Here is a 12,465-nt window from a genome sequence, read left to right as displayed (position 1 = left end):
CCATTCTCTCTTAAGTTCTAAAGCAAATGGTTTTGGAAATTTCCCTGGCTTCTGCATTTCCTCTTCTTTCACAAGTATTTAGTTGCTAAGTTGTAGAGTGTCTCCGTCCTCTCCACCTGTACTGCCTTTAGTTCAGGGCCTTGAGATAATAGATGAAAGGGCAGGAAAGTATAAAGTGCATTGAGACAATTAACCTCTTTGAGTCTCCCAGTTTCTCATCTTCAAACAGTTTTATGTACTCAGAGGCCTGTGTAAGGGTCAGATGAAAAAGAATATATGAAAGTGCTTGGAAATTTAAAACACTGCAAAATATGAGACCATAAATCACACATTTGTGGAATGTCATCTGGGGTGTAGATTTCAATATATGGGCTCTATTTTTCTAATCTATAAAATGAGTGGCTTCATACTACATAACCTTTAGGAAACAGTTTTAGCTCTGTAATTTGAAAATTCATTAGTATTCCAAGCAGATTTTCCCTTTAATTATAAATGACATTTGAGAGCATAAGATGACTTTAAAAGAGTTAACATAGCCTCTGTCTCATTAAGGAGGGATCATTTTGTTTGGCCATTGTACCAGTAGAATATTTTCCTTAAAATTATGGCTGCCTTCATCCGCTTGCAGGAAAATGTCTGCCACACACCCAATTTAGCATAAGCACAGTTTACTTATCAGTCCTTCTTCCAAATAAAAATGGCGGTCAGTGAAAAGGGGGACTAAGTAAGCTCCCAAGTCAAACACACTTCTGATGTAGAAATGTTTTGTGGGTATACCCCCATTTTTCACATAAGATATTAAATGCACATGTCTTCAAAGGTCAAAGTTTAATAAAAAAAATGCTGTATCATTAGAGACTTTCTAAAATAAATCTGGCTTTTCTCTCTCCTTTCACAAACACGGTAAGTACTACAGTGACTACTTTCCTTGGCTCTGGTCACAGAGTCAGGTAATAGTTTTTGCTGCTATTGCTTTTGTATAGTCAGTACAGGTGTCAGCACAATGAAAAGAGAAAATGATAGCTTAGGACTAAGATAAAAACTGTTTGACCTTAGAGACTTCTGGATCAGTCTTGGGCATCCCCCAGGGTCCCAGACTACACTGAAAAGTACTTTCTTAGGAAAGTATTTGGAAGTGACACAGGGCCAGTATAAAGTAACCACAACAAAACCAGTGAAACATTATTATTTATATTATTACTACTGGTCGTGCTATCATCAAGACACTGACCACTACTAGAAATTTAAAGCCCTCTTCCTTTGGTAGTTTTCATGGACACCGATCTCTGAATCCAGAAGTTTCCATTTAGAGTTATTATTAATAGGAATGTATTTACACAGGAAATACTGTTGTTACTGTTTTAACCATTTGACCCTGGACAAGCAGAAATGAAATCAGAGCAGGGGGAAGAAATGAGAAAGAGATAGCTGGAAAGGGGAAGAGGTAGGGTTCAGTAGAGAGAGGGAGGAGAAACGTAGAAACAGGGATAAAGAACAAGAGGAAATAGGGAAAGGGCCAAGGGAAGAAAAAGGCAGAGAGAAAAGACAACGAGAGAGACGAGGGACAGAAAAGGCAGACAGAAGGAGGAGACTAAGAACAGAGAAGAAAGTCAACAGTCAGCATTCTATGGCTTTGGATCGCACAGTTAAAGGACATTCTTACTTATATTTAGTACAACAAAATCCACTGTTTTAACATTCATTGTGTTATTCATGCATTTATTTGTATTATTTACAGTGTCCATATATAGGGCATGTGTGATTGTGAGAGGAAGACAACTTTATGGAACCAGTTCTCTCCTACCGTGTGTGTTCTGGGAACTGAACTCCATTTGTCAGGTTGGTGGTATGCCCCTTTACCCACTGAGCCATTTTGCTGGCCCCCAAATCTCTTGTTTTCATATCTAGGCCTTAGATTCCTCCATGAATCTTTAGTATAGATCAGATAAAAGTCCTCACAGGGGGTTGGGAGAGAAGCATGGACTATTGATGAGTTAAGAATGGGAAACAAAATAAAACAAAACAAAAGAAAAACCCCCCTCCCTTAGCAGTTGGCCATAGTCTACTCTGAATCTCTTCGTATCTGGAAGACTAAGGGAAAGGTGATCTTCCATGACAGAACAAGTCTCAAGTTTTAGCATGCATCAGAACCAATAAGGGCTGTCCACACAGGCATTTTTGGGTTCCGTACCTCGATAGTGAACTTTGGAGGAGACCCAAGAATCAGCAAGCTGGTGTAAGGACCATATTAGTAAACCCGTGGTCTACTGCAGGGTTTGGTAATCCCACCACCCTACCCTGTGTACAGTTAGATGGTAAATACCTTAAACCTTGAGGGACACAGATATCCAGAGGCTGATTCCTTGTATGTGTATTTAAAAGCCCTTTAAAATACAAACTGAACAAAAATAATTCTCAGGCGAGGGCTGTATGGAAACCAGTCTTGGATGATCTTTAGTCAGTCGCAGGGAAGGTGGAACTTTACACTTCAGTTGCTTCAAGAGCACCAGGGACTAAATTTTCAACAGTCACCAGCTAATTATCCAGGCCAAACAGACTTAATGGATTTTGGTCATTCCTACATATTCTGAACTGTGTCAGGGCTTCGGTGTGGACTCATTATCTACAATTTGGTGTTTGCTCTTCTTAGTCCAAGTCAAAACAGGAGGATGTGGGGCCCATCTCAATAACAATCCAGGCCTGGTGACACAAGCCTGTAATTCCAGTTACTCAGGAGGCCAAGGCAGGAAGGTCACAAGCCCAAGGCCTACTGCAGCTACAGGGTGAATTCAAGGACAGCCAGGTGACTCAACAAGATACTTCTTCAAATTAAAACCCGAGAAGAGAAAGGCTAAGTTATACAACTCAATGGTAAAATGGTAGTGTGCTAGCCTAGCATGTATGAATCCCTGGGTTCAAGCTCCAAACCACACACACACACACACACACACACACACACACACACACACACACACACACGCCATATGGAAATACTGTTCATGATAAATAAGTGATAAGCACTCATTTTGAAGGGACCCGCTCCTTAAGTCACAGCTGCAAATGTCAGAGCCCCCGTGTAAGGAGGAAGAGGGCATGAGGGGGGGGCTAATGGTGCTCTACTCTGCTGAGCTCCAAGCGCTCAGGGACTTTGGAAAGTCACCTCTTCATCATTCTAATCCCTACCAGCAATACATGCACATTCCATTTTTGAATCAGAATGATTATTCCTGTGCAAGTCTGACCCCTCACCAGCCCTGACATTTCTCAGGGTCCAGATGTTCAATACTAGATTGCATTGTTCTTGCCCTTTTGAATAGTTAAAATTTTACAGAACAGAAAATAAAGTTAACAAATACCTAGGCAGCAAAGACTCTGAATTGAAACACACACACACACACACACACACACACACACACACACACACACAAAACCAACCAAGCTTACTGACTTCAGCTAAAATTATGCTTGATCTTTCCATATAAGCTTTCAACTAGTTTTAACATTTTTTGGTACTTTCCATTGTGACACCCTCATTAAACCACGGGTTATTTAGCAGAAGTAAGAATTACACACATAGCTGGGAGGTTATTAATCCATAGAGGTATGTTGTTTTGGCTTCCTAAAATTTAATTTGTTTTTAAGTATCTGTTTATTATGATTCCAAACATAGTTTCCTAATGGTGTGAGAACCTGGCCTTTATCATCTAGCTGCTTTAGAATTTTCTGAGACTTCTTTTATTACTTATCACATGAAAAGTATTTGCAAAAGCTCCAAAAGTAGAAAAATAGATTTTTAAAGTATCTATTCTCTATTTGTTGGGTAGGAAAATGTATACACTCAAACACACACAAACACATATACAAATATACAAATGTACTCAGCTGTGTTCTACAATTAAGTTTGTTCACTGTGCTGTTAAAATCTCAAATCTTAAGGACGTTTTTTTTTTTTTACCTGCTTTGTTCTAGTTGTGAAAGAAATTTGCTAGAATTGATTACTTCACATGTTTATGGATTTCTTGAGTTTCTTTACTAACTCTGAGAAGTTGCATTTTTAAGGCTACATACATCATTAAGTAGTTTTGAGTTGTTGAATGTCATGTTCACTGGAAATATACAGCAGTATAATAAAACAAGAACCATGGCGAACTAGAAAAAGTAAATGATATAAATAATAAGTTCTACAATGAACATAAATTTTGTAACACTGTTACATTGTTTAGTGAAATGTATCAAATTTATGTTCTCTCATTCTTTGTAAAATGGTGACTGGAGGGGAAAAGTCCTTTAGGAATTTCTATGATTCTATTCAAAAGTCTAGAGATCTTTTATTGTTGTTTTCTTTTCTTTTCTTTTTCTTTTGAGACAAGGATCCATGGAGCCCAGGAGGGCCTCAGACACAATACGGAGCTGAGGTTGGCCTTCAACTCCTGATCCTCATATCTTCACCTCAAGTGCTGGGATTCTAGACCTGAGCTACCACACTTGGTTCTTCTTGATATTTTACTGCGATAGTTAACTTTCATTGTCATCTTGATATAACCTAGAACCACCTAGGAAGAGTCTCAATGAGGGATTGTGTTCATTGGGTTGGACTATGGGCATGTCTGTGGAAGACTATCTTAAGTTAATTGGTGTGGCAAGGTCCAGCCAACTGTGGGCAGCACCATTCCCTTGACAAGAAGTCCAGAACTATATAAGAGTGGAGGAATGGTGCATATGCAAGTAAGCAAATGAGCCTATATTCACACATTTCTCTCTTCACTTGATTGGAGATGTAGTGTGACTTGCTATTTGAAATTCTGGTCTCCATTTATCCATAATACTAGATTGTAAGTGAAATAAATCCATTTCTCTCCTCAGTTGCCTTTTGGTCAGAGTCAGGGTGTTTTATCAGAGTAGTAGAAACTAAAATACTTATCAAATCAGAATCATTGTTATACATTAAATTTTCAGTAATGAAAAATCACTTCTGTAGCCCATTATTAAGAGCATATGTTAGGGCTGGAGATGTAGTTTATTGGTATAGTGCTTGCCTAGCATAAGTAAGGGCCTGGGCTCCCTAGTACCACAAAACAATGAAGAGTACACTGTGAATTAGATAAACAGATTGTACTCTTATTGTCTAAGCTATGAAAATAACTGTGACTAAAACAAAACCACCATCCTAGAACTGGCAGTATTTCATTAGCAGGTGGTTTCAAACTGCAAATGTCACTAAACATTAAAAATGAGGATATATGACTAGGGATAAATTTCATAGAGATATGAATTTTAAAAACCCACTGAAAGATAAAAGAATAGTTGTTAGGCAATGTAAAGGGTCATTACTGAGACTGAAGATTAAAAAGTAAGCAGATCTACCAATTCTTCACTCTCATCCAAGTTTATGAAGGCTTTGTGAGAGAGGAGGGACTCTATGAGCAAGGGACATCAAGATCATGATGGGAAACCGTACAGAGATGGCCAGCCAAACTAGTGGGAACTCATGAACTGTGGACCAACAGCTGTGGAGCCCCCATGGGACTAGACTAGGCTCTCTGGATATACGAGACAATTGGTGAGCTTGGGGAGGGAGGAGGTAGGGGGATCGGGATCCATCCCTGGTGCATGAGCTGGCTCTTTAGAGCCCAGTGCCTATGGTGGGATACCTTGCACAGCCTTGGTGCAGGGAGGGAGGGGCTTGGACCTGCATCAACTGAATGTACCAGGCTCTACTGACTCCCCATGGGAGGCCTTGCCTTGGAGGAGGTGGGAATGGGGGTTGGGATGGCGGGGGTGGGGGGAAGGCTGGGGGACAGGAGGAGGGAGGAGAGAAAGATCTGTAGTTGGTATGTAAAATGAATAAAAAATTTCTTAATAATAAAAATAAAAAATTAAAAAAAGCCACATTTCATGTCCTCTAAAGCAGAGATTTGGTCATTTTACATCTATCATAATGATAAAAATTGATCCTTTTCAAAAACTGACTGACAAATAATTATATACATTTATATAGCATTCTTATGTATACATCATAGAACATATAAATTAAGCTAATGAAAAGATATTTTTTCCATACATTTCATTTCCATTGTAAGTGTACTTAAAGTCTGCCTTAGTAATTTACAGGTATAAAATACTGTTATTAACTCTACTCACTATATTGTACAAAGATCTCTTGAACTTATTTTTCCTATCTCACTGATATTTCTATACTTTGACCATCATCTCTTTATGTATGCAGAAATGTATAGGCAATGTTCAGAGCAGTAGTATGGAAGATAGCAAGCCTAGTGAAAACTGAAGTTTATCAATTGTTTTATGCATTCTATGAGCTATTACACAGTTCCAAAATTAGTTACATTACACAATATGAAGGAGTCCCAAACTGAGGCAAATCATTGTAAAGTATGTTCAGCCTTTATATCAAGGTAAGAAAAGAATTAAAAATGTAATAAAGTTTTGGTGGAGGAGATTTCTTAGGGGATAAAACTAATGAAAAAGAAGAGAATGAGTAACCCAAAATACAGGGAAAGTATCTCCCAAACATCATACTATATGGGAAGCGTATAAGCTAATGGATCTAACCCTTTGGCTGAACATTAAGTGCATGGTTACATATTCTTTCATGCTTTAAAGATATGTCCATTAAAAAATCAACATTCATCCAAAACAAAATAAAAATTAAAAGGGCAGAAACGTCTTGGGTGAGAGGAATCAACTTTAATAGCAACTGAAGAAACCACAAAATAATAGGTAATTTTGAATACATTAAAAAACTGCCAAAATCAATGACAGTGGCATTAACAAAAAAAGTGTATGCATAAATGAATATAATCATATGAAAAGAAGTTTAGCCAAACTAGCAATCAAACACAAACTAAAAAACTATTAGTTAAGAAATGATGACATTAAATATGGATAAGGTGTGGGAGACAAACATTATCCCACAGGGCCAGTAGAAATGAACTTGGGCAGCTTGTATGGTGGAATTTTGATATATATTATGAAATGAGTACCAAGTATTTATTTGTGAAAACAATAATTTGATTCCAAGACATGAGTCTAAAAGGAAGTAATCTTAACTGCTTCATAAAGTTGTACTAACAAAAACAAGTAATCTAAATGTCCAAAAAGGGATTACCTAAATGAAATGGCAATTGTCTTTTACTAATAGATTCAAATATTTTAAAAAATACAATGTTGCCTACTTTATAAAATGGGGAGTAAGATCATGTCAATAAAAATGTAACATACAAATGATAATCAGGATCGTCTTTTAATTTTGCTCTCATAAGGATAAAGACAAGCCGGGCGGTGGTGGCGCACGCCTTTAATCCCAGCACTCGGGAGGCAGAGCCAGGCGGATCTCTGTGAGTTCAAGGCCAGCCTGGTCTCCAAAGCAAGTTCCAGGAAAGGCACAAAGCTACACAGAGAAACCCTGTCTCGAAAAACCAAAAAAAAAAAAAAAAAAAAAAAAAAGGATATAGACAAAAGATTAGAAAAAAACTACCACTGTTAACTATTTCTAGATGGTATGGAGGCTTTGTTACTTTTCCGCTATCAACTAAGTTCATTTAAAGAAATTCCTATAGCTGTAAGATCAGACAAACCCCTTGAGCACAGCAGGTTCTCTCTCCACATGTACTGAAGTACAAACACATCACCTGGACGTCCAAGGTTCTCTACACTGTATTCCTAATGTTTCCAACCATGTGCACATGTCTCTTTGAGGCTTACGACAGCAAGCTTCCTAGGCTTCCTGAACATGCTGCATACCTTTTTATCCCAGTGCTTTTGCTCAGACTGTCTGAACCACCTCGATCACCTTCTCTACCTGGCCAAGTTCCACCTAAGTTCATAAGAAATACCACCTGAGTTAGTCAGCTTTCCGTTACCAAACAAATATCAGAGATGAAGAGAGTAAAGGTTTATTTTGGCTCCGAGTGTTAGAGGTTCAGTCTGGGACCAGTTGGCCAAGTTGTTTTTGAACCTGTGGCGAGGGACATCAGGTGGGTAGCATGTATCAGGCCCAACAACAGGAAGAGGAAGGAACCAGGGTTCCATCATCATCTTTAAAGGTACCATTCCCAAGAACTCTTATTAGGGGATCAGCCCTTTTTTGGTTGGTTGGTTTTGGTTTTGGTTTTTCAAGACAGGGTATCTCTGTGTAGCCCTAGCTGTCTTGGAATTCACTCTGTAGATCAGGATGGCCTGGAAATCAAAGAGATCTCCCTGCCCCTGCCTCCCGAGTGCTGGAATTGAAGGCGTATGCCACCACCGCCTGGCTGCAAACAGCTCCTAAAGATTCTGCTATTTCCCAATAGCACAATGCTTTAGAGCAAGCTTTCCTAAGGTTTGGGAGCTGCTGAGCTTTTCCATGACATTGCTTTTAACCCAGTACTAACCAGATCACCAAGCAGTAGGTATCTTTCTTTGTCATAGCACTTAATCAATCTTCTTTGAGAAAAGGTCTCATGAAGCTTAGGCTAGATTGCAAATCACTAGGTAGTCAAGGCTAACCTTTTTGAACTCCCAATCCTCCTGCTTTCACTGCCCATTTTCTGGGATTACAGATGTATACCACCATGCCAAGGCACTGCTTTGGTTCTTACTCCTTGTGATCCAGTTCACCTTACTTAGCAGTTTATCTTTGTTCTAACACCGTCACTAAATTGTACAAGTTTGGAAAATGGCTCTATCATTTACCTTTCTCTGACAACCTGATTTACAGAATTAAACTGATAATGAGTACTTTCAGAGCTGAATAAATTATTGTTACAAAGAGAAAGAAGAAAAGAACAGGAAATGGTTTTCATTTGAGACTCAGCGTGGAACTTCTCACAGTAACAATGATGGAGAAAAGTACCATAATTGTGGACCTCTATTTTCTTTTTGTCTGCTTAAAAATCTACCCATATTTGGCAATATTTTCTATAGGCACAAAAAAATGAGCTTGGAATTCCCAAGAACCTGTTTTCAAATGAATGTTTGAAGAGATAAACTTGTGGATGATAAACACTTTTCTTTAGGAAAAATATCATTATGGCTTATATGCCTTAAACCTTTTATGAACCAAAGTATTGTCAATGACAATAGAGACTGTAACAAAAGTGGATGTTCTAAACACAAAGTTAACTTTTTCTTATTTTATCTATATAAAATTTTTTATTCTATCTATCTATCTATCTGTCTATCTATCTATCTATATTTTTTTGAGATAGGGTTTCTCTGTGTAGCCCTGACTGTCCTAGAACTCACTCTACAGATCAGGCTGGCCTGGAACTCAGAGATCTGCCTGCCTCTGCCTCCCAAGTGCTGAGATAAAGGCCTGCACCACCATCGCCCGGCTACTATTTATATTTTTTAAAGACAGGATTTCACTTTTCATACATGCTTACCTAGAACCCACTATAATAAATCATGCCACCTTGGAACTCAAAGGCCCTCCTGCCTTAACCTCTGAGTTCTAGGATTCCATGCATTAAGAACCACACCAGTGTTACCAAGGTTAATTTCTAAAAAGCAACCTTATAGGGAGAATACATAAAAACTAAAAAGCCTTATTACAGTCCAGGGTACACCTGCAACTTCCAGGTGAGAAAGTCTTTCATGGCTTCTGCTTTCCTTGCCCAGAGTCTTTTTACAACTCTTGTGTAGATAACTCATATATGGTTCACCTATACCTAAGTGTATATATTTAAGGGTAAAATCACCCCATGCCACCATACACAGTGCCTTTTTCTGAAAAAAAAAAAAAAGTTTGCCTTTATGGCTTACATTGTGAAGGCTGCTCTTTGCCAGACTTTTGGTAGGAAATGGGAGCTGGTTAAGTCAGTTCTTAATTTGGAATATCAATTCTTCCAATCTTCTTCTAATGCACATCTTTAAGTAGTGCTATATTCATTCAATGATTATGTACTGAATGCTGTGAGAGGTATTGAGGAGTGAGAAAAATACATACAGCTTCTGCCTTCAACTTCTATAGGCTGCTGCTAGTAACTAAACCCATCTATCATCTACTGGAGGAAATGAACAATAAACAAACAAGACAATTACAGGCTAGGAGGGAAAGTATGCAGGACAGGAAGCTACTTAATAACCCGTGAAGGCCTCTCAGATACATTTAAACCCTGAAAAGACAAAAACAAGGCCTAACCATACACACTAACTGGGGAAAAGCATCCCAGGCTGAGAGAAATGGAAATGTCCCAAGATGAAAACAGATGCATTCTGTTTGAAGAACACAAATGAGGCAGTGTAGCTATATTTTTTCAAACTGTGAGTCATGTTTTGGAGTGTGATGTCAATTTTGTGGGTCACTGGATTTTTAAAAAGGAAGTCAAATAGAAAATACATCAGCCACATGTTTTTAGACTAAATATTCTTTAATTAACTTTGTGTGTGTGTGTGTGTGTGTGTGTGTGTGTGTGTGTGTGTGCGCGTGCGTGCGCGTGCGCGCACTGGATTGCTATTTGTATGCCTCTTAATGCTAGGGGTAGTCAACTCTGCACTAAGCAAGGAGAGAAATAAAAGATGAGGATGGACAGGTAGCCAAGAGCTAGGTAATATATGACTGCGTATTTGTAGGCCACCAAAAAGAACTGGAACTTTATTCTAAATACATACAGTGGGAAGACACTGAAAGGTTTCATGCTGGGGAGTGACATGATCTAATCTGACACTGTGATGTTGCTTAAAGATTACTATAGTGAAATCCAAAAGGTCTGAGTGGTAGGCCAGGCCAAAATTCTAACACCAGGGATTCTGAGCAAATTGCTTAATCTTACTACACTTGACTTCCCTCATTTTAAAAATGAGAAGACTGAATCAAGATGACCTTTAAAACCTTGGAGATTGCATAACTTACCTATCTTCTGCTTGATCCCTTGAGCATAAGTAAATGACTATTATAGAATCATCAATTCATTAGTTACGAGTTATGTCTTAATACACTATACGCCATATAGCTATGACTTGTATTCATATAGAAAGCTATTGTAGAATCTTCTTACTGTAACCATCTATAATAACAGGCATGAGTGAGATCTCTGTGCTAAAAGGGAATGGAGTGATTTTGCAACTCTCTGGTACAAAGTTTGGTACATGAAGAAAATTGGCAAGGAGGTATGAAAAGATTTACTGACCAGGCTATTTGGAACAGATTTCCTTATTTGTTCTAGGTCACCAACTGATGTACACTACAGAACAGTATAAGGGTATAGGAATCTTCTAGTCAGCACTAAAATCAAAATACCAAAGTTTGATTCCATCCACAATAACCAAATGCCTAAGGCAAAATCTGTATTGACAACCCACTAGTTTTTAGTTCCACACTTGACAATCTGATACATGTTTCTTCACTTAATCCTTTAACCTTATTTACATTTCACAGATATGGAAACAGGAACTCAGAAGATGTAAGCTAGCTATTTAGTGGAAGGGTCTAGATTAGCATCAATCAAGGCAGACGGCAACTTGAGCTTTTAAATTCCGTATTTATAACTTATTCTAAATGTTTAAAAATACTGATCAGTTAAGTCCTTGACAACTCAAGTATCTATGACATTGAGACATTGAATGTTTAACCAATAAATCAATTCTGCACTTACAGAAACTTTCAAGTACAGAGCATGATGAAATAAGAACTTGTGAGTAGCACTTTTGGTTTTGAGAAGCGGAATTAAGCAAAATAAAAGGAACTGGATTACCAAATTTTGTACAAAGTATATAGCAAAAGTACAATGACAGTTTCCAGGTTTATTTTCTGGTGAAAGGCTATGAACTGCACACAGGCCCATGAACACATTCTGATTTCTAATATACATTAACCTTGTAAAGGAAGAAACGAGCACACCATCCGCCTCACTGAAGCAGCTCACACAGTATGGCAAAAACCCTTGAAATACCTACAGCATCTTTCCAGTGAGGGTTGAAAAGGTCTGTAACATCTGCCAGCAAAAACACCCACAAACATTCTAACAAAAGTTGGATATGCTCACTGAACACCCCACTTCAACCCCTAGAATGCAAGCTCACCTGTCACATACTCAGCTTCGAATCTCCGCCGGGTCTCAGAGATTAGCTTGGCTTTATTCTGAGCGTTATTCTGGATGGGAGACAAAACAGAACCTTAGATGCTTATGGTTTTTACTATGATCACTCAGCACAGCGCACCTGCACCTGGAGCGCACGGGCCCTGGGCCTGGAAGGCGGCTTCCCAGTCCGGGGACCCAGAAGTGGTTCAGTGCTGCTCACCTCGGCCATGGTCACGATCGTGGACTTGATCGTAGTTGTAGCTGTCGCCGCTTCCACAGCTGGCTGCCAAGTATCTCATCACCAGTCAGCCCAGCCCAAAGGTAGACCAAGAAGGGAGGGAGGAGGAGGCGGTCGCGTGACACCGGAAGGTAGAAGGAAGTGCCTCCATACTGTCCAATCCCATACTGTCGTCCGGGGGTAGAGGCGGGAATACGTTCTCTGCTC

The 12,465-nt window shown here is 38.9% G+C and overlaps 1 protein-coding gene across 1 annotated transcript in view; it reads right to left on the bottom strand.

Moving 5' to 3' along the window:
* The window catches only part of Mospd2 (motile sperm domain containing 2), a 39,849-nt gene extending 27,496 nt beyond the window's left edge, over positions 1–12,353 (bottom strand). Inside the window, exons 1-2 of the mRNA XM_028883528.2 lie at positions 12,241–12,353; positions 12,022–12,091 (exon numbers count right to left, since the gene is read on the bottom strand). Coding sequence (XP_028739361.1) covers positions 12,022–12,091; positions 12,241–12,249 — 79 coding nt within the window. The 5' untranslated portion in view covers positions 12,250–12,353. The remainder of the gene's footprint in view (positions 1–12,021; positions 12,092–12,240) is intronic.
* Between the last annotated feature and the right edge of the window lie 112 nt (positions 12,354–12,465).

The sequence above is a fragment of the Peromyscus leucopus genome, chromosome X, assembly GCF_004664715.2.
Source record: "Peromyscus leucopus breed LL Stock chromosome X, UCI_PerLeu_2.1, whole genome shotgun sequence".
NCBI classification, from domain to species: domain Eukaryota; kingdom Metazoa; phylum Chordata; class Mammalia; order Rodentia; family Cricetidae; genus Peromyscus; species Peromyscus leucopus.
This window is presented reverse-complemented; position numbering and strand designations above follow the sequence as displayed.